This window comes from Pongo pygmaeus, chromosome 8, assembly GCF_028885625.2.
Source record: "Pongo pygmaeus isolate AG05252 chromosome 8, NHGRI_mPonPyg2-v2.0_pri, whole genome shotgun sequence".
In the NCBI taxonomy this organism is placed as follows: Eukaryota; Metazoa; Chordata; class Mammalia; order Primates; family Hominidae; genus Pongo; species Pongo pygmaeus.
In genome coordinates this window covers 90,847,140-90,870,508 of record NC_072381.2, presented here as the reverse complement: position 1 = coordinate 90,870,508, position 23,369 = coordinate 90,847,140, and the positions used below count along the sequence as shown (strand labels likewise).

Below are 23,369 nucleotides of genomic sequence, written 5' to 3'. Positions count from 1 at the left end.
ATGGCTCTACATTTCACCCAGAATAAAGCTAAGCTCTTACAATGATCTATAAGCCCCTTTGTGACCTGCTCACACCCTTACCTCTTGATGTCTACTAATCTTCCTCTTTTCCCCAGTTCACTGAAGTCTAGACACTCTGACCTGTTTGCTACTCCTGAAATCTACCAGGCACTTAAGAACCCTTGGCTCACTCTGTTCGCTCTGCCTGGATGCTCTTCCCCAGAATCCAGTTATCTATCTCCCTCACCTCTCTCAGGTTTCTGCTCAGATCTTACCTTTAAAGTGAGGACATCCTGGTTACCCTGTTTAATCTTTTAACTTGCTCCTCTTTCCATTGTAATAACTGCTACCCTGTTTGTCTTTAAATCATATAAAATTCTGTAGCCATTATCTAATGTAACTCTATGATATAGATGTATATTTAAAATATGTATAATATACATTACTTATTATATTTATTCTTTATTTTCTATTTCCTTGATGAATAAGCTGAAATCTTTTCTTTGGTGCACTGATGAATCCTAAATGCCTAAAACAATTTCTGGCTCATGAGTTACTCAATAAGTTTTGATGAAGAAACAAATTAATTAATTAAACAACAATTTTTTCCAATATTAAAAAAAATTTTGGCCAGGCATAGTGGCTCATGCCTATAACTCCAACACTTTGGGAGGCAAAGGAGGGAGGATCACTTGAGGCCAGGTGTTTGAGACCAGCCTGGGCAACATGACAAGACTCTGCCTCTTCAAAAAACTGGTGGCACACATCTGTAGTCCTAACTACTCAGGAGGCTGAGGCAGGAGAATTGCTGGAGCCCAGAAGGTTAAAGCTGTGATCTGCAGTGAGTTATGATCATACCACTACTCAATAGCATTGGTGACAGAGCAAAACTCTGTCTCTAAAAAAGAAATAATATTTTTTTCTTCAAATGGGCCCATTCAGATGCATTTTATCTACTTATAACCATAATTGTGTACTTTATATTTTTGGTATTATAAGAATATATTTACAAAATAGAAAGTTTGAAAATATAAGAAAGTAGTGAGAGAGAAAAAACATAAGACTAATACTAATTCCACTTAACACAATATCTGTTAACCTTTTGATTTTTTCCTGCAAAGCTCTATTCACAATTGTAAGAAGTTTCTATAAAATGTAATAATTCCATTGTATACATAAGTTTTAGTATCTTCTCTTAATATTATCTTGTAGGTATTCCATGTTTTACATATTTTTCATCAATACATCAATTTTAATCACCATGTCAGTGATTCTTCAACTTAGGTTGTTTATATCTGTTAGTATTTACTGCATTTGGAATTAAAAATGAAAATATTTGAAAAATATTTATTCACTAATTCATTTGGAAACCTCAGTAATAAACAAATTATATTGTAACATAAAGTCTATTTTTAATTAAAATAACCATATTTTCCAAAATCAAAAAAAAAAATAGAAAGGAGTTTAAGTTTACAATTATACATCTCAGCACTTTGGAAGACCGAGGAGGGTGGATCACTTGAAGTCAGGAGTTCGAGACCAGCCTGACCAACATGGTGAAATCCTCATCTCTACTAAAAATACAAAAAATTGGCCAGCTCGTGCCTGTAGTCCCAGCTACTTAGCAGACTGAAGCAGGAGAATCTCTTGAACTTGGGAGGCAGAGGTTGCAGTGAGCCCAGATCCCACCATTGCACTCCAGCTTGGGCAACAGCGTGAGACTCTATCAAAAAAAAAAAAAAAAATTATACAAATTTCTCAATATCTAACTATCTAACTTGATAAAAGACTGGATTCTCATATTGATATGGTTTGGATGTGTGGCCCCCTCCAAATCTCATATTGAAATGCAATCCCCAGTGTTGGAGGTGGAACTGAGTGGGAGGTGTTGGATCATGGGTTTGGATCCCTCATGAGTGGTTTAGTGCCATGCCCTTGGTGATGAGTGAGTTCTCACTATTAATTCTCATGAAAGCTGGTTGTTTAAAAGAGCCTGGCACCTCTCTTACTCTCTCTCTCTCACCATGCTACGCGCCTGATCCTTTATTGTCTTCCACCATATTTTAAGTTTCCTGAGGTCTTCACTGAAAGCCAAGTAGATGCTGGTGCCATGTTTTTACAGCTTGAAGAATCATTAGCCCAAAGAAACTTCTTTTCTTTGTAAATTACCCAGCCTTAGGTATTCTATTACAGCAATGCAAAACAGACTAACACACATATCTTCTTCTGCATTCAATCTGTTGAATTTATGTGGTTGAGGTTGAAATATATGAAGAAAATACAACCTCACAGATATATGTAGTAGCAAAAGGGAGGCTTATGCTAATAGCCTTTCAAGATAATATGGACATTCTTTTTTGTGATTTCATATTTCATTAACATCCAACAAGTGGCAGTTTCTTAAAGGTTAGTTGCAATATGGAATCTGAAACTATAGCAATAAACTTTTCATACTCTATTATAACATTAAAATCCATTGATCCACCTTATAATTTGAATGAATCATTTACCAATGTGTGATTTTTATAACATTATACTTTTGTCATTTTGAAATCATTGGCTCACTGAGTTATGCAAAATTTCCAGTATAAAAAAATCATATTTCTTTATGTCATATTTCTTAACTACTGAACTTATCAGAAAAAGTCTTCAAGTATTAGAAAGCTTTTATGCTCACAGTGGCAGATAAAAGTTTTCTGAAGTTTTAATTTTCGGTTGAAAGTTCGAATTTTATCATAGGCAAAAACCACTGTCTGTTATTGCCCTTTAAGTGATGAGCTTAACTTTGTTCATTTTGAAAAATAGTCTGCCAAAACCCATAATTTTTTAAAATCATTTTCTAGTAAAAAATGATGTTCCATGAAAAAAGTGGCTAACTCGGCTTGTAACTCCAACAACCATTTAAATGATTTTCCTTGAGACAACTATCATACTTCAATATTTTGTCACACATACAATATCAAAAACACGTATACAAAATTTAATTTAAAGATTTAAATTTAATAAAATTAATAACTTTTACTATTTCAGGAAGAATTTCATACTTTAAAGTAAAACTGGCATGTTATTTGTCTTTTTCTATGGTGAGTGTGTGGTGAATAAGAAAATAACAACTAGTAGAGTTTGGTGTTAGTGCTTTGATTTGTACTGAGAGCCACCATCACTTTTGCACCATCGATACAAATGTCAACACAGTCATTCCAGGATAAGCCTTAAGAGTCAAAAAGTTATTGAAGTCCATCTTTTAAAAAGTTATTCAACACTGAATAGCACAGTTACCACTTGTGTTTGTTGCCACATATTCACGTAAATGATAATTTCTTTGATGATTAGTTTGTTCTGGTACTAGAAGAATAGAAGCAAAACAGCAAATCCAGCCACGTCTGTAGCTTCATTCATTTGTAAAGCAAAAGTACAAATATGCAGACAGGATCTTAACTCAATCTTTGTTTTGAAGCTAAGCCTTTAATTCCAGCAAGGTACCATACCGTTTGAAAGACGCAGTGCAATAATTTCTTTTACTAACTTTGCATCCAGCACGCGTTCAGCAAAGCCAACTTTACAGGGTTTCATTTGTCTCTTAATTATTGCGTGATCTTCTCTAATGAATGCAATATGGTAACTGACCTGTAAGATGCTTGACTGATTTTCAGTTTTAAGTTGAAAAGCTATACAAAACACTTTTCTTTTAGAAAATGCATCATGTCTACATTTTAAAAACTCAATTTCTTTTTCTTTAAAGTCTGAATGCTTTGTCTCAAAATGGTGTCACAACTTAACTGGCATGATAATCTTTCCAAAAATGTTGTTTTATAACATAATAAGGGAAATTATTATCTATACTGTGAGAGAAAGATAACTTTCATCTTATTTGTATTTCTTATTGACAGTGTTTCCAAGTTTCTTTGGATTCTCTATCTATCTTCCATAAGTCAGAAACTCTCTGATGTGACATTTAAAAAATATCATTGATACATAATAATTACACATAATTATGGAGTACATGTGATATTTTGATGCATTTTTATATTTTCCAAGTTTCTTTGGACTTAAAGATTGACTGCTGTGACTTGAGAATATGAATCTTCTAATCACTCTTTCAAAGCAGATAATCTATTCTTAAATTAAGAAAAATATAATATAAACTTTAATTTTTTATTTTTATTCATTTATTTATTTATTTTTTTGAGACAGAGTTTTGCTCTTGTTGCCCAGGCTGGAAAGTGCAATGGCGTGATCTCGGCTCACCGCAACTTCCGCCTCCTGGGTTCAAGCAATTCTCCTGCCTCAGCTTCCCGAATAGGTGGGATTACAAGCATGTGCCACCACGCCCGGGTAATTTTGTATTTTTAGTAGAAACAGGGTTTCTCCATGTTGGTCAGGCTGGTCTCGAACTCCCGACCTCAGGTGATCTGCCTGCCTCGGCCTCCCAAAGTGCTGGGATTACAGGCGTGAGCCACCACACCCGGCCTTAAACTTTCTTTTATTAACTTCTTAATAAGTACTATACAATTCTAAAATGATAAGTAAGATAAAATTTTAAAAGTTATAAATGTTTTAAAAATATGTAAAACTGTTATTGAAAAATAAGATATCCAAATGTATTTACTTGTTTTTCTACTCAGGCACACAGAAAACTTAAGGATTTCAAAAGAATGATCTAGTGGATGATGATAATAAGGTTACAGAGATTATAGCAGGTGTAATGACTAGTAAGAGCACAGTAGAAGTACTAATAGCATACTAATTTCTGTAAACAGCACACCTATCATAAATCTACTACCTTAAAAACTTTAAGAGACCCAAGAACAAACAAGCATGCATTCCATTAGTCATTAAAGTGATAGTAACATTCTATGTCAGGTGATCGCTGAAGAATTCTACTGTGTACATGTGAAAGAATAAGTGAAAAAAGCAAACTGCAATTTATGGAAATAGTTTTGACCTTTGAAGACCCATATAAAAGGGTCACAGGAAATCCCTGGGTTCCCAGACCACATTTTGAGAACTCCTGCTGCATATAATTATGTTATTCTATATGTGCTCCCAATTTTTGTTTTTATTAACACATTTTAATAAAATTATTTGTACTTAGGTTTTCCCCCTCTTAGCTATTGTTTTCATGCAATAGGTTACCACAAATAAAATTACTAAAATGAATTAAGAAAATGGGACATCTACTAATACAGCTGTCCTCTTCAAAATGTCAGTGTCATATGGGCAAAGGTGGGAGGGTTGTCATAAAATGAGAGACTATAGAGAGGAATAACAGCCAAAAGCAGTGTTCAGATTTTGGCTGGACTTGGTTTGAAAACAAAACAAAACAAAAAACAATTGATAAAGACACTTTTGGACAATAGGTAATATTTGAATGTGGAATAAATACTAGATGATAGTGTAGATTTATAGTTAATTCTGTTAGGTATGATCATGGTATTAAGGCTATTTACTTAGGAGAATGTTTTTATTGTTAGGATGTGTATGCTGAAGTATCGAAATTGTTTCATATTGGCAACTTACTCTCAAATGTTTCGTTCAAAAATAACTATATATCCATTAATCTATGCACACACATAGAATAATACGTGGATTGAGGGTAGATAAATAAAAAATGATACATGTTAACAGTTGTGATTCTGTGTGTTGGGGATAGAGGTGATCTTTATTATTCCAGGCTTTCAATTTATTTGACATTCTTTATAATAAAATGTTTGGAAATAAATGAAGTCACTAAATCAAATGTTACTAATATTATTTATTTATTTCCATATCACTATCTAAAAGAATAAAGTGTTGTTTTGAAAGGCATTTTTTTAGTACATTCAATGAAAGGTATGTAGCTCAGTGAGTAAGCAATCAGCTCCAACATCATTTACAGGGGATGTTTCATCCTTTCTTCACCAGTGCTGAGTGGAATGACCTCAGGCAGACTTTCAAGGTCTCAGTTGTCTTATCTATAAAATAGATGACAATAAGAATGGCTATTTGATAAGGTTGTTGTAAAAATGAAATTTACATTATCTATAAAACCCCTAGCTCAGTGCCTGGCAAATAGAAACTACTCAAATCTCATCTTCTATTATTGTCATTACAAATTCTAAGTCCTTGCTACATTCAATTAGAAAAACCAATGGAAAAGCACTGCACATTAAATCATCTCTATTATATTACATTCTAGTGCATTCTGTAACTTCGGGCCTATTGCAAGTCCTTAGGGAACCAAAACAATAGGTAAAGCATCTGTAAGAATTACTCATAATTAGCATGTAAATTGTTACAAAAAAATTTTTTTTTGCATAACTGAAAATATTCTTCTCTAATGTTTAAACATTTTATCTGGAAGTTTGTCCTTGCAATTACTTTGCTTTCAGTTTTCTAAAGGATAGAAAACTTTATTTTGGATTATTTTATATATAATTTAGTGGAGTCTAAAATGATATATTTTGGTGTATTGGACGAAACTAAACTAATTTATTTCATGGGTAGAATTTCAAACTATAAACATTCTGAATTGTTTTGTTCCTAGTGTGTACGCTGCTAGTAGACCAGTCATTTTTAGAAAGCAAATTAATTACGTGACAGAATTTATCTAGTGTTTGCAGAATATAAATCTTGGAATTGTAAAGATGGCTAGAAAAGTGTTCTCACAGTAATTTATGAAAGTGAAGGCACTTATTTTTCCTGTTAAATGGTTTTCTTTTTTTGAAGTCCAGAAGTGCTTCAGTTGTTACTGGCAATATTTTAGAGTGTTTCTTCTTAAAAATCATCCTTAATTTGTATTAGCAATAAATGCTGCTCAATGTTATGAGGCATTTTAAAAAGGCATTTAAAATTGTGGAAGATGATATATTTAAAATGCCATCCTAAAACCTGATGCTTTTGTTTTCACTTAATGCATTACATAGTCAAGTAAATTTCTTCTCTTGGATAAGAACTCTCATGGAAATGAAAATACTGTAGTATGGCTAGGGATAGCCAGAGCCTAAAGTAAAATAAGAGGCGTAGTATAATAGGAATAAGCTGGTCTAAAGAAGGAAGCCAATTATAATAAAATGAGAAATACTCAGTTCTAGTTTGTATTTTCCACAAATACCTAATGGAATAGAAGCACCCTAATTATTCATCTCAGAAGAAACTGAAATATAGCTCATTAAAAGAACAAGGCAGGACTAAATTTTTCAACCTACGTAACTCATGGAAACAGCTTCCTCTATCTCTTTCTGTCTTTATGTGATATGGTCCATCCAGCTGCTGAAATAGACTGCCTTCTGGAAATTAAATCCCACATGGCTCAGACCATAGCAGTAAATCTGGTGCAACAGATGGTCCTGGGTGAATTGTTACACCTCTGCATAAAACCTTGGGATTTCATCAATAAGCCTTACCCTAAGTAATGGAAATCAAAGTGACAAATTAACCACAAAATTTTCATGCTTTTACCAAAAGAGCATATTATTGTTTCTTTTATGATATCATTGTAATCAAGCCAAAATTATGCTGTAAGTCAAACGTCAGGCATACAAATGTATATGCACTCAGTTATAGCCTTTTGTCCATTCAGACATTAAGCTATGATTAATTAAGACTATAGTTCCACATCCCAGTTAGATTTTCCAGTGAAGTTTCAGGAATTATATGTTGATAACCTTTTGTTTTTTTTTAATTTAAAGTTATTATAATTTTGCATAAAGTAAGTTTTATTGGTTTATGCATTTGACATCATTTAGTATTTTTATTTACTGTTTAATGGGGAGAAATAAGAGAACAGGATGAAAGAAGGGAACTAACATTGTATTTTGATGTATTGGAACAAACTAAGCTAATATATTTCATGGGTAGAACTTTTCAGGTCTAATCACTGTCCTATGAAGCATTCACAAATCCATGCTTTCATAACTACATTCAAAATATGTTGTTTGTTATTTATAAATCGCTGAAAATACAGGGGGTTGAAAAAGACAGACATAGTTCTTATTTTTGTGGATTTTTAATTCTAGCAGAGAAGACATGCAGTAACAAAAATCCAATTAATTATCTAATTACACTTGTAGTATGAGATTAAAGAGATCATGATAGGAGAACTTGACCTAGCTGGAGAGGGGTTGAGGAGAGTGGGAAGCTCTCCAAAGTTGTTAAGTGAATGTTTGCAGATCTGAATGCATCATCAATCAACCTGTGTCTTCAGTAATGGTTAGGAGTCAGCCTGGAGAAAGGTGTGTGTATGGAGGGAGACCTGGAAAGGGAAATAGAGCTTGAAGGAACCTGGTGACAGCAGACTAACAGAGGAGAGAGTGTTTTTCTCCTCATTATATGTTGAGGCATCTATCAACAAAAAGAGTCAAACTCTGTAAAATATTTGAAGAGGTTCATTCTGAGCCAAATGTGAGGACCATGTTCCATGACACAGCCCCAGGAAGTCCTGAGAACATATGCCCAGGGTGATTGGTTTACAGCTTGATTTTATACATTTTAGGGGACAGAAGATACAGGCAGACATCCATCAGTACATATAAGGTATACATTGGTTTGGTCTGGAAAGGCGAGAAACTCAAAGAGGGAGCTTCTAGGTCATAGGCTGATTAGAAGGTTTTCTGATTGGCAATTGGTTGTAAGAGTTATTATCTGAAGACCCAGAATAAATAAAAGGAGTTTCTGGATTAAGATAAGGGGTTGTGGAGACAAAGGTTCTTATTATGCAGATGAAGCCTCCAGGTAGCAGGCTTCAGAACTCTTATCAGACATAAAAAGATGCCAGACTCTTAGTTAATTCTCTCCTAGATTAGGGAAAAGACCTGGAAAGCAAAGGGGATTCTGTATAGAATGTAGATTTTCCACACAAGAGACAGCTCTACAGGAGAGAAATATTTTTCAAAATACGTCAAAGGAATATATTTTGGGGTAAAATACTTCAGTTTCTTTCAGGGTATGCTATCTGTCATGTGATTCTATACTAGAGTCAGGTTGGAATTTGGTATCTTATTTCTATAAAGAGTCTGTTTTGTCAGTCTTAAGATTTCTATTTTAAGACTTAACAATGAGTCTTAAGATTTCTATTTCTATTTGAATGTTAATTTTAGTAAGTTGTGACTGAAATCCAAAGGGAGGAAGGTATAATGAGGCATGTCCAATCCCTTCCTTCCCATCATGGCCTGAACTAATTTTTCAGGTTTACTTTGGAATGCCGTTGGCCAAGAGGGGCATCCATCAGTTGACTGGGGGGCTTAAAATTTTATATTCGGTTTACATATCCATGGTCACACATGTAAATGTAACAGTGACTTGGACTCAGTCTGTCCAAACTCCAAGTTTTTTTTTCATACTCCATGCCTTTTCCCTGTTAGACATCAAACCGTGCTTAAATGATTGCTTTGATCTTCATCTGCAACTTTGTTCTTTTTTTTCAGGTTGTGTGGCTAATGCATTTTTTTTTTTTTTTTTTTTTTGGCAGATTCCTTGTCATGAAATAGTTTTGTATTTTAATTAGATTCATGGTCATTTTTATTACTTATGAAAGTAAGTTGTGGTTCATGTGTTCAGCACTATTCTGTTTTGTTTTTCAGCGTTCCAACATTCCAGAGCCTTCCTGAAGAGATCCTCAGCAAGCTCGCTGATGTCCTTGAAGAGGTAATTGTTTTTAGCCTTTGAACTTTTTGAGATGGGATCCAGCCTGCTTGGCTGGCTTCTTTCACAGCTGTGTGATGAGGAATCACAAACTGCAGAGATCTTTAAAAAATTTTTAAGCTCTAGGATGAGCTATATATTTGGCTTCATATAGAAAGCAGCTTAGCATGTCTGACATTTATATGCAGAAAGGTGCAAATCAACCTAATTATAGAGGGAGACAAACTTTTGTTGTGATAAATACCATGTTACTTTGACTTACTAGAATAGGAACTGGCATATTTCTCTTATTTTAACTAGTGTAAAGTAAAATTGTAGTTATCACCACTCTGAAGCTTCAGATTAGCAATTTACAACTGGGATTAGTAGTTGGGCACATATTTTATTACCATATAAGTATATTTGATACACATAATTTTCTGCCTGAAAGTGGAATGCCACTTTTAGTTGTTTTTCTCTGAACCCACAAAGGTATGGTTTTGAGAAAGAGGAGAAACAATACATATTAGGCTATCCTTTTGTAGACTGGGATTCATAACAGCAGCAGCAGGAGGAAGTTTTTCCGTTCAAATTGATGAGCTTTATATGGAATGTAGTCTAAAGTTGTTCTCCTAAAGGTATTGGGCATATAAATTTTGTTTCAGTTTGAAAAGATTAAAAAATTGTCTTTTCCTGTTTGCTGAGGAAATAGAGATACATTGGTGGTGTAGGAAATTTCAAACTTTTTCTCTAAAGGTTAAAGTCTAAGTCTTTTGAAGTGAATTGACAATAGAGAGATTAACAGGAGAAAATGTCATACAGGAATAGTGTATGGGGGAGGTCATGGTGACAGAATTGGAGGATGGCGTCAGAAAAAGGTACGTCTAGAGTGCTACAGGTACAGCCAAGTAACGGAGGGCCACTTAGGACATTGCAATTAATTTAGCTTTTACTTAGAGTGAGATAGAAGTCACTGGATGGCTCTAGGCAGAGCAATGAACTTATTTGACTTAGACTTTTGACAAAATTGTTGTGGCTGCTGTGTTGAAAAAAAAATAAAGAGGCTGCTACGATAATCCAGGGAACAATAGTGGTGACTTTGTTCACTGTGGGAGAAGGAGATTGAAAAATCATCAGATTGTGACTTTCTCTCTCTCTCTCTCTCTCTCTCTCTCTTGCTCTGTCATCCAGGCTGGAGTGCAATGGCTTGATCTTGGCTTACTGCAACCTCTGCCTCCCTGGTTCAAGCCATTCTCCTGACTCGGCCTCCTGAGTAGCTGGGATTACAGGTGCCTGCCACCACGTCCAGCTAATTTTTCTGTATTTTTAGTAGAGACGGGGTTTCACTATGTTGGTCAGGCTGATCTCAAACTCCTGACCTCGTGATCTGCCCGCCTCAGCCTCCCAAAGTGCTGGGATTACAGGCATGAGCCACCACACCCAGCCAATTGTGACTATATTTTGAAGGTAAAACTGAAAAGCTTTACTGTTGCAGTAAACTTGTAAAATGAGAGAAAGAGAGGAATCAAGGGGAAACCCTGAGGTTTCTGTTGTAAATAATTAGAAGGATGGAGTTATGAATTGACGTGAAGAAGACTGGAAGAACAGTACATTGAGGTGGAGAGATAAGAAGCTCAGGGAGAGAGGCTGGAGTAAAATCAGAAGCTTAAGTGATCTTTGGCAGGTAGATGGTTTCTTGTAGCATTGTTTATGTAGAGGGAGCTGTTGGCTATCTGAATATCATTCTGTGGGACCAAATGCGGATGAATACAAGGCAGAACCCTGAAGGAGGGAGCAGCCAACAATTATTATAAAACCATGAATGGATCTTAAAAACATCATGCCGAGAGAAAAGCTTAAAACCAAAAAAAAAAAAAGAGATAGTTATTGAAAGATCATTTACATATATTAAAACATATGAGCACAAAAATACATTTTGCTGGGAGTCCTGACAAAATATTGAAAATTGGATATACGTAAACAGTGGTCTGTATCAGAAAAGGGAAGGGAGATCTATAGGGATAAAAGGGAATGAATGAATGAATGAATGAAGAGGAAGGCATAAAGCCTTGACTGATTCTTCACATTTCTACTTTAAGAGACTGAGGAATGAAGAGGGACCAGGAAAGCCTGTGGAAGTAGGAGGAAAATCAGGAGTTTTTTGCTTGTTAAAATCCAAGAAAAGAAAATAACTTAGAGAAGAGTCAGCAAAGCTTGGATTTTAATTTAGGTGAAAAGATAAGGAGAGAACTGGGGTCAACAGGTAGGAAAGGGAAAGTCAGGTTGAGAGAAGAACAGAATGTATTACTGAAGCAGGGGACAGAGAGGTTTGCACATATAGCCCCTTGAGTAAGCACAAGAGAATAGGTGCTGTAGTGCCTCTAGAAACAGGGAAGGTAGACTATCTGGATACACATGCAGGTGGGTGGATTGATGTGGTAGCTGGAGCTGTGGAAAGCCTGTTCTGATATATTCTATTTTCATAGTGATACAGAAAGCAAGATGATCAAATGAGACTGGGGATGGGGTAGAGATACAAATGGTTTGAGGAAGAAGGTATGGGAAAAATGGAAAAGTGAATGGACTAGGGAAAGTCTGTATGATTGCTAGGCATCATTAAGGCCCTGCTTGATGTTAGCTATCCCAAATCTAAGTTAAACAGACGACAAAGCGTTTATTCAAGATTATTGCAATAGGGGAAGGAGAATTAACTCCATGGAGCAAAAGGTAGGAGAGCTTTTAAGCACTGGGGTGAGCTAGTGGAAAAGTCACATAGGTGAACTCCAGTGGGGGTACTCTAGGAGGGAGGCAGTTGTTCATTGTGATTAGGCCATCTGTGTTTGCTATTTGTTCCTGATGGAAGTTAGGCTCCCATCCTTCCAAGAGACTGAGAGAAAAAGACCTGTCTCCTTCCTTCTAAGATTACATTTCAAAAGGATGGTTCCAAGGTCCTTGAGAAGGACATTCCTGGGGTGTGAAATCAACTGGGAGAAGATTTACATCATAAAGAGGCAGATTAAGAATTTTCAGTGGAAAGTTCTTTAAAAGTAAGTGCTCTAAGTAAAGGGAAATCAGGAGCCTTGAGTCAGGAAGCTGACTGTCTAAAGTTTAGTCAAAAGTTTAGTCAAACGGAGGGGAATATTAAGCCCTCTTGGACACTAGAACATTTGATTATGTGTCCGTTTTTTAGCCTCATTCGATTACCTGGATTCACTTTCCAGGTAGGTATAGAATTGGATTTAACCAGGATTGTTGTTTTGCCAAGAGAAGACGGGTGGTTGATAGAGGCAATGGGGAGTTGAGTGTGCATATGGAGAGTGATTGTAATGATTGACCTTGGAACTGAAACAGGGCAAGGAGGAGACGAGCACCAGATGGGCAATGGCCAGTGAGAAGTGGCAGGATCAGTGACTTTTAGTCTCATGAGGTTAAAGAATTTCTGGAGTAGGGCTATAAGGAAGGATAAGTTGGAAAGATAGTGAAAATGCTTTTGTCTCTAGGTACTGACTATACCAGTAATTCTGTGATCCATATACAGATTCTTAACTGGTGGTTTATTGAAGTCAGCTTCGCTATGACTTACTGGTCTCCCTCATCTATGTGAACACAAAGTGAAGCAGAACATTGTCACATTTGACTCCTATGTTCAAGTATAAAAATTTTATGAGAAAAAGTACTGGCTATATTTCTCTCTGAATGTGCTGACCTATAACCTCTGTAAATATAAAACTACTTTTCCAAGTTGGTCTTTTGCCTTTTGCTTTTTTTATTGAATGCACTGAAGACTCTCTGGTGACATTGTGTGTTGTTGTTTTTAAATCAAACTAAAGCACAAATTTATTAGCCCCAATCAACCACCTAAAAAAAAAAGAAAACCCAACAAAACAAAGACTCCATGAAATTCTTTAATCATTGTCTTTCTTTTCCACAGCCGTAAAAGTATTTGCTATTTCGTGTAACAAAAGTCATAGCTCTACAAATAATTCTGACCAAAGAAATGTTTTAGTATTTTATGTCAGATTTTCTAATCAGAAGATGCCTTAATTTGTGCTTGGATTGTGTGAGCCATAGTACAGTCCATACCAATGCTGAATTAAAATGGAAACAGATGATTAAGTACTCATACATTTGTTTTCAGGATGTAAAAATGAAGTAAACACACAAACTGCAAAGTAGACATGTAAATACAGTACCCAGTACAAACAAAGTGTTTAACTCAAGTTGAATAAACAGGCACAATGAGAAACTAAATTATATATCAGATAAAGTGAAGCAAATTTGGAAGAGCAAAAGCAATACTGAAGTCACATAACATTAAGGGGAAATGTGCTTGCATAATAATTGAGCTGTCTTTCTCAAATAGCCACAAGAAGATGAAAGAACCCCAGATTATTTTGAAAGGAAAGCAGTACCATTAAAGCCTTCAACAAAGAAGTTTATAGCTTTGTCCGTTTGACAAATATTTATGGAGCACCTGCCATGTGCCAGGAATTGTTTCAGGGCCTGGAGATTCAGGGCTGCGCTCTCTCATAGCATGTGTTTCAATGAAGGATATTATGATAAGGAAGGAAGGAAAATAACATCAAGTGAGAAGGCTACTTCTGTAGTTACTAAGGGAAGAACTCTGTGAGGAGGTGATATTTAAACCAAGATCTAAATGAACGTATTGGGAGCCATGTGCATCTGGTGAAAGGAAGAGCAGACACACCATTTTAAAGTAGGAATGAGTTTGCTGCTCTTAAAGAACAGAAGGAATATTTGTGGATGATGGTAGTGTGTCGAGAGGAGGCTACAGAAAATTAAGCAGGACCAAGTTGCAGAGGGTTCTGCCAGTCATGATAAGGAGTCTGGTTTTTATTCTAAATGTAATGGGGAGATTTTTAGGGTTGTAAGTAGTGAAGTGACATAAGCTGAGTTATGTTCTAATAACATCTCTCTGACTATTGTGAGAAGAATGGATTACTGAGGGAAAGGCCAGTTAGAGGGCTACTGCAAAATAACCCAGGTGAGGGTGGATGGTTTGCATATGGACTTATTTCTTATTGACTATTCATTCTGAATATTCATTGTAAAACAGTACTTCCAGCAGAAGAGAAAACAATTTAAAAGTGATATGGAAAGACAGAGACTGAGAGAAACAAGTGTAACAGACAGAAAGAGCATTAAACATAATGATATTGAAAGTGATATGGATAGTTGAGTGTGACAAGAAGGCAAGGGTACAACACCTGGGGAATCCTGTTCTGAAAATTAAAAAATTAAAATAAAAAATAAAGGCTTTAGGAGTGATTTCTGCCATGGCCCACCCCAGCCCCCACCTACCCCCTTCTGAAATTTCTAGCATAAATATACCACCCACTTGTGAGTTTCTCCCCATGAGATTATAGTACAGGAATGAATCTCTTTATTCTTTTTGTTTGTTCATTGACATTATTACTATTGTTTTAAAAATTCAACTTCTATTTTATTTTATTGTTATTATTTTTTTGAGATGAAATCTCACTCTGTTGCCCAGGCTGGAGTGCAGTGGTGCGATCTCAGCTCACTGCAAGTTTCATCTTCCCATTTCAAGAGATTTTTGTGCCTCTGTCTCCCGAGTAGCTGGGATTATGGGTGTGTGCCTTCATACCTGACTAATTTTTGTATTTTTAGTAGAGACAGGGTTTCGCCATATTGGCCAGGCTGGTCTTGAGCTCCTGACCTCAGGTGATCCGCCCGCCGTGGCCTCCCAAAGTGCTGGGATTACAGGCATGAGCCACGGCACCCACCCAACTTCTATTTTAGATACAGGGGTACACGAACAGGTTTGTTACACGAGGATATTGCATGATGCTGAGCTTTAGGGAATGGATCTTGTCACCCAGGTAGTATCCAATAAGTAGTTTTTCAACCCCCACGCCCTATCCTCCTCTAGTAGTTCACAGTGTCTGTTGTCCTCATTTTTATGTCCATGTGCGCTCAAAGTTTAGCTGTCACTTATAAGTGTGAACATGTGGTAATTTAGTGAACCTTTTTCTCTTTCCTTTATATAACATACTAGAACAATTTCCTTTGTATAGTGAATCACTCCTTCTTCAAGAACAAATGAGAGTTTTCTCTAGTCTCTTTGAAAAATTGCGTATACTTACAGGTATAGAGTTTCTTGGTCAAAAACCTATCCAGACCAAACACAGTAATCTCAATATTTTCCTAGGCTGTGTTTTGAAAGACAAGTTCAAGTAATTTACTTGACTCTCTAAGTGTTCACTGTTATTGTCACTGCAGTATACTCTACTTATCCCATATTTGACTCAAATCAAGACAATAAATATTAGAGAGTATTTTAGGACTCAGATTTATTTTGCTAGAGAAGCCATTTTTAGTTTGTAAAATAGGAGTTTTAGGTGCAAGTATGGAACAGAAAACTCTGATTTATAAACTGGTTGCGTTAATCTCTATACTATTCCATATAGTAATGTGAAAATATGTATTTGAATTAATTGAATGCATTTGAGTCTATTCTGAGAGTCTAGGATGTACCGGGGGAAGAGGAAAAAGTTGTGAAATTATAAAATAGGATCCAATCTCCTCTTTCTTACTATAACAAGCTAACTCATTTTCTTTCTTCTCTTGTGTATACTAAGATAAGTCTCTATACATGAATTACATTTTTCAAATGGTTTGAAGAACCCCTAACTAATCTCCAGCTAAGAAATAGTTCCCTTTAGTTATTGCCTACCCAATCACAATGGAGAAATGTCAGTGAGAAAAGTAAAAAAAAAAAAAAAAGTATTTATCTAAATGTTGAGGCTATGATGACATCTTTAAAGAATGCAGCAAATAAAAAGTTGTTTTTTTTTTTCATAGAGAAAAGTAGCAAAGATTAAACTAATATGTCACAAAAAGCACTTAAAAGTCAATTTGAATCAGGGGTTATACATTCACAAATGGGGGCGTAAAAGTCGAGATACCTTGAGGAAAACTGAACTTTATTGAAAACACCAAATTGGAGAACCAAATTAAGTCAACAAATTCACTTTTTACCACCTGGTGTGAGTACCGTTCCTTTATCTATGTGAAGAGAAGTGGGGCATGGATGCTATGTTTAGATCTCCTGATTTTTAGGTAGAAAACAAAGCATATCAGAACCACTTCTTTGCTTGTATTAAAGTCAATTTCATGTCCAATTTTCCCTTTAAAACATTTGATGAGATTTTCTTGGAATAAAAGACTTCTGTCTCACTAACTTTTTAAGAACTCTCTACCTTTGATTTGCAATTTTGCATGATTGGATCTTGGAAACACTTCATCCTAACTTATGAGTTGTTCTAATTTGTGTCCCTGGATGGTGCACTTATGTCTGTTATTATTCACTGGATATTTATACTTCCATGGCACCGACAAGGTCTTGGACAAATAACATTTCTTACTTACTAAATTATTAATTGGGACATTATAAGAAAGTTTTTTATAAAAGACAAAAAATAGGCAAAGAGAGAAAACGTATTTCAACTCACCCTTGCTTAATGATATAGCAGGAAGTACATATCAGATTATACATTCCAGGGACCCTCTTGGGAAAAGAAGGTTAATGTAACCAACTTACTCTTACTTGCTGCCAGGTCCAGCAGGCTGATTAAATAATTTAATTGTTTTGGCTGTGCAGCTGTTCCTTAGTTTTACTGTCCTGTGTTGACATCATCCCAGACTCCTTTGCATTCTCTCCAGTTGTGAGTAATACAGAGAAAAAGTCCTGCCTTAGGCGGAGTTATTGGAGTGCTGTGAAGCTCTCCCTTTTATCATTCTAAATAAGCCTAGACTCTTCAGGAGAGACACTGATAAGGTAAATGGCAACATTATTAATTCTCTTTGAAATCTGTTGTTTGTAACTAAACTTTTTCTTCCCTTCCTTCAGGTTTGGCTCTTGCTATTCAAAGCCAAGCTGGAAGAGATTAAAAGTTCCTGTTCTTTCTCAATTGCTTTGGCCTAACATGCTCTGAATTTGGAAACTTAACTGCCTCTTTTGTTCTCCCTCATTTGACTTGTGTCTTCCCTTTTGGAGAGCAAATTACTGCTTTTGAAGGAGAATGAGATGGAAGATGTGTGTGTGTGTGTGTGTGTGTGTGTGTGTGTTGGTAGTATGGAAGATGGGGAAGATAAAAAGAGGAGAGCTTAAGAAGTAAAGAGAAAACTCTCAGTTCGGTATTAATATCTCCACATCTTATTTACAAAGCAAATAGGGATTGAGAGAAAATATTTGCTAATTGTAGGTGTTATAAAGGACTTGTATCCATAATTTTTACAAGACACTTAGAGCTTACTAATAAAAAGATGAATAATTAATAAGATGAGCAAAGCACTTGAATAGACCTTTCTCCAAAGAGGATATACAAAAGTCCTATAAGGACACAAAAAGTTTCTTAACATTATTAGTCATTCGGGAAATGCAAGTCAAAATCACAGTTAACATACTACTTCACACCCACCATATTGACTAGAATAAAAAATAACAAATATTGGCAAGGATATAGAGAAATTTGAACCTTTACACATAGCTGGTAAGATTGGAAAATGGTATGCCTTCTTTGGAAAACAGTTTGGCAACTCCTCAAAATGTTAAACATGGGGTTACCGTGTTGTCAGAGGTGTGTGAGCCAGAGCAACCCCATCTTGAATAGAAGCTGGGTAAAGTGAGGCTAAAACCTACTGGGCTGCATTCCCAGACAGTCAAGGCACTCTAAGTCACAGAATAAGATAGGAAGTCAGCACAAGATGCAGATCATAAAGACCTTGCTAATAAAACAGGTTTCAGTAAAGAACCCAGCTAAAACCCGCCAAAACCAATACAATATGGTGACAAAAGTGACTTCTGGTCGTCCTCACTACTATACTCCCACCAGCACCACGACAGTTTACAAATGCCATGACAACATGAGGAAGTTACCCTAAATGGTGTAAAAATGGAAGGCATGAATACTCCACCCCTTGCTTAGCATATAATCAGGAAATAAATAAACATCAATATGGGCAACCAGCAGCCCTGGGGGCTGCTCTGTCTATGGAGTAGCCATTCTTTAGTCCTTTACTTTCTTAATACACTTTCTTTCACTTTACTCTGTGGACTCGCCTTGAATTCTTTCTTGTGTGATATCCAAGATCCCTCTCTTGGGGTCTGGATCAGGACACCTTTCTTGTAACTGTGTGACCTAGCAATTCTACTCCTAGGTGTATACCCAAGAGAATTGAAAACACATGTCTATACAAAAACTTACACACAAAGGTTGATAGCATTATTATTCATGATATTCAAATAGTGCAAACAACCCAAGTGGTCATCAGCTGATGGATGGGTAAATAAAACGTTGTATATTCATACAATAAAATATTACTTGACTTTAAAATGGGTGAAGGACTTGATATATGCTACAACATGGATGACTCTGAAAGCATTTTGTTAAGTAAAAATAAAAGTAAAATGACACATATTGTGTGATTTCCTTTATATGAAGTATATAAAACAGACAAATCTATATAGAGAGAAAGTAAATTAGTGAGGGAGGACAGTGGAGAACGTGAGTGACTATTAAGAGTGTGGGCCGGGCGTGGTGGCTCACGCTTATACTCCCAGCACTTCGGGAGGCTGAGGCAGGTGGATCACCTGAAGTCAGAAGTTCGAGAGCAGCCTGGCCAACATGATGAAACCCTATCCCTACTAAAAATACAAAAAATTAGCCAGGTGTGGTGGCACATGCCTATAGTCCTACCTACTTGGGAGGCTGAGGGAAAAGAATTGCTTGAACCTGGGAGACAGAGGCTGCAGTGGGCCAAGATCGTGCCACTGCACTCCAGCCTGGGCAACAGAGCAAGACTCCGTCTCAAAAAAAAAAAAAAAAAGTGTGGATTTCTTTTTAGGGTGATAAAGCATTCTAAAATTTGATGGTGACAATGGTTGTACAACTCTGAATATACTGAAAACCATTGAATTTATTCTTTATATGGGTAAATTTTATAATATCTCCCTAAAGCTGTTATTAAAAAGTACATATGGACTTTGATTTCAGTTGTGATAATTTCAATGAAGGAAAGTTTTGGGCTTATAAGAAGAATGTGTACTTGAGGGTCTCATTTGACTTGATAGCCATGCAAATATCCTGATGGCAAAGTATAGTATAAAATTTTAAGTATTAACAAAAATAATACATGTTTTAAAAGTAGGTATGTAAAAGAGATTTGGTAGGGATGTTGTAAATACTTACACATTGATTTAGTGATTGAACAATATTAACTTTTTAGCATCTGTCTGAGATTCTGTATTTAATTCTCAACAAAGATCTTTCTAGTTCTAATCCTCAGTTATTTTTATTTCTCTCCCTGTAGAGAGGCCCCTCTCCCATATTTTCTAAGTCAATTTAGCCATCATTATATAGAAAAAAACAAATGCTTGCTCATTGCTTTAAATTGGTGTCCAGTTATGTGAACGTAACTTGAGATATAAATTCCTTAAAAGCAAAACTATATTCGTATTTCCTTTAATTGGGTTCCTATATGCATTTGATTAAAACAACAGTAATACCTTCCACTTATTGATGCAAACTCTGTGCCAGGCTAAGGTCATTTGTCTAATCCCATCTGAGTAATAACAATAATACTATTTTTATTAATCCTAGTCCCATGTGCAGGTGGGAAGACTGAGCCTCAGATAACACAGCGAATTAAATGGGGAGGTATTTTACCCTATGCAATCTGACCCTGGAATCAGTACCTTTCAGTACTATACTGCATTGTGTCTTGAAAGTCTGCGGAATTAATAAAAAAAAAAATTCTCCCACCCCTGACTCTTTCTTATAAATAGGTTGTACTTTCTTCTGAAAATATTGACTTGACTTATTTTTTTTTTTTTGAGAGTAATTAGCTTTTTCTCAGTCAGCATTTTAAATTTGTTGTGACAAGGATCCATTTTATGCTTTCCATGAGACCCGAAACAAAGCGTTTCTAGACATTTTATTGCCAGAATATGCATGCTTTGCTCCATGCTGCTTGTAATTCATTAAAATGTATGTGCTCTGCAAATAGGAAACCAATCTGCAATAAATCAGCTTTCTAGAAAACATTCATGGAAAGTGTTCAAAATGGTTGCTCTGTAAGAATACACAAACCTGCTTGGTATTTGTGTGATTTGCTGTCATTTATGGGGTTTGTAAACAAATAGTGGATTTGTGTGAAACTGTAAATTAGTGGCCTGCCTTCAGCATGTGTGTGAGATCCGCTTACAAAATGCCATTTGATAGCATCTGAACGGATCACGATGAGCTCCAAATTCCTTTTACAGGGACAAGTGATGCACACTGGTCTGAATTAGATAAATTGCCCTGACCAAAGATTTTCAACTATTTTTTTTTTAATCCGAGACATATTTGTAGCTGCCAGAAAACCTAGCTCACGGACTTGTACACAGTTGGCATCTAAGGCATAAATCAACGAAGAATAGAAGCCCACTCGTGCTTACAAGTAAGAGGCTAAAGATAAGAAAATCAGTTGGGCTTTCAGTTTTAGCCACAGAATACAAAGCTTGTTTGTGCTAGGGAGAGTTATCAAACAACTTGGTGCAGGGGATAATGTGGGTATTCAGTTCCAGGCCTCCCCAAGACCTTTGGCTACAGAGTACTTCTCTGAATCCATAGCAAGGGCAACCTACTGCTTCCCTGCGGAAAAGGAATCATGCAGTTCCTTAGGCCAGGGGATATAAGTCTGTTTCCTGGTAGATAAGGCTCTGAACCAGGGCAGGCAGTATTTTATTAATGAGCATTCATCAAATCGGTCAATGTTAATGAGGAGCAAACTGTGACCAACCAAGGCTTTCGGGAGATGGCAGTAGTTGTGAGAAAGGATGTTCTGTTTGCCTCGTGTTCTACGTGTTCCCTTAATTATTGTGAGATTCTGTAAGTGAGCTCCTCTTAGCTCTCTGGGAAGAGCTACCATTCTTTTTTATTACTTACACCTAAAAATTATTATTTTAATAAACGTAACATGATTTGTCTTGTAAGTAGACCTGCAGTGCAATACCATTCTGCAGATTTTTTTTTTTTTTTTTTTTGCTTTGACTTTGTGCAAATCAGTTTACATTACAGATGTTAATAATTGCTAGGCATGAGAATAGTTGCCTCTCCCTGACTCCTCTTTCCTCTTCCAAAAATGTTCTTTAAGGTCAAATTGAACAGCCCCCCACCTGTTTTTTTTTTTTTTTTTTTAAAGCAGCTTACCCTGACTAATTCTACTCTATCCTGTTTGTTGTTTTCTTAATCCTTTTGTACAGTTCGTACTACAAAGCTGCATGCTTGATCCTATATTGCCTGGAACTTGTTTGTCTTCCAGTTTTCTGTAAGTACCTAAGCACAGGGTATGTCTTAACATATATCCCAAGTTTCCAGCACAGCAAGGATTTGTGGAAGAATTATGCATGGTACTTATTAAATAAACAATAAGTATTTGTTGAATCAGTAGTCTGAGTAGGCTTACAATAAATACATACGTGCTACCCGAGTGACCCAATGAATGAAAGAAAATTGTTCTGTTTTGCATTTGGATGCTTTATTACCACACCTAGATTAAAAATGTGTCAAGGACAGGGAACATGCCTTCTGAAATACAAGAACTCATCATGAGGGCATGTAGAGTAGAGGTTGCTGGTAGGAGATTCTCAAGGATACACAATCAAGGTGGAAAACAAAGAAAGTGTGGGAAGCTAAGGACAGAAAGATCATGGGAAAGCAATAAGACATTTTTCTTCTATCATCCTTCTCCTTTCCCTATCCATCCCAGGGAGATATAACAAAGGCCAAACCTTTAGAAGATATTTTGAAGAAGAGAGAAACTTTTGTAGAAGATGTTGATTTTCCAGTATAAGGCCCCGGGCAGAGAGCTGAACTGTTGTCAATTACTGTTCACTCCACAAGGGGGTGAAGGCCTCTGGTAGCCATCTTGCCGATTTCCCAGTTACTGTTCAGTGCTTGTCTATGGAAATCTCCTAATTAACAATCTTACAGTGTTCATGTCTTCTCTCTGCTTAGTTTCGTGTCTACAGAAGAGATAGTGATCCTACATATATGGATATATGTATGCATATATGGGTGTGTTTATATATCTATCTTTATATCTCCATATAATTATAATGCCTGGGTTTGAATATTGGCAGCACCCTTTAATTGTGGTTCAATAATTCCTTAGCTATGTGACCTTGAGCAAGTTACTTAACTCCCCTAAGCTCCATTTGTTTTCTTCTGGAAAAGAAGGATAGTAATAATACCTACCTCATAGAACTGTTTCTAATTTTACTTTTAAACATAACTTTTTTTTTCTTATGAGTAGACCTTATTATTTTTAGAGCAGTTTTAGGTTTACAGAAAAACTGAACAGAAAATAGAGAATTCTCGTATACTCCCTCTCTCCCACTCGTAGTTTCCTCTATTTTTAACATGTTGCACTGGTGTGGTACATTTGTTACAACTGATGAACCAAGATTAAAATATTATTTTTAATTAAAGTCCATAATTTACCATAGAGTGTTGTACAGTTCTATTTTTGGGTTTTGCCCCCCAGAATTTGGATTTTGCCAAATGAAAAATGTCATATATCCACCATTACATTATCATACAGAATAGTTTCACTGCCCTAAAACTCCTCTTCCACCTACTTATCCCTCCTTTTTCCCCTCTCTTTTACTGTCTCAGTAGTTTTGCTAATATAAATGATATTGTGTTTTTAATTTCAAATTTCAGTTATTCATGTGAGTA

At 36.0% G+C, this 23,369-nt stretch overlaps 1 protein-coding gene across 4 annotated transcripts in view; it reads left to right on the top strand.

Moving 5' to 3' along the window:
- Window positions 1-23,369, top strand: part of PRKG1 (protein kinase cGMP-dependent 1) — a 1,321,998-nt gene that overhangs the window by 924,278 nt on the left and 374,351 nt on the right. For all 4 annotated transcript variants that reach the window (XM_054503395.2, XM_054503394.2, XM_063669971.1 and 1 more), the window contains one exon: window positions 9,561-9,624. In XM_054503395.2, the coding sequence (XP_054359370.1) occupies window positions 9,561-9,624 (64 nt within the window). The remainder of the gene's footprint in view (window positions 1-9,560; window positions 9,625-23,369) is intronic.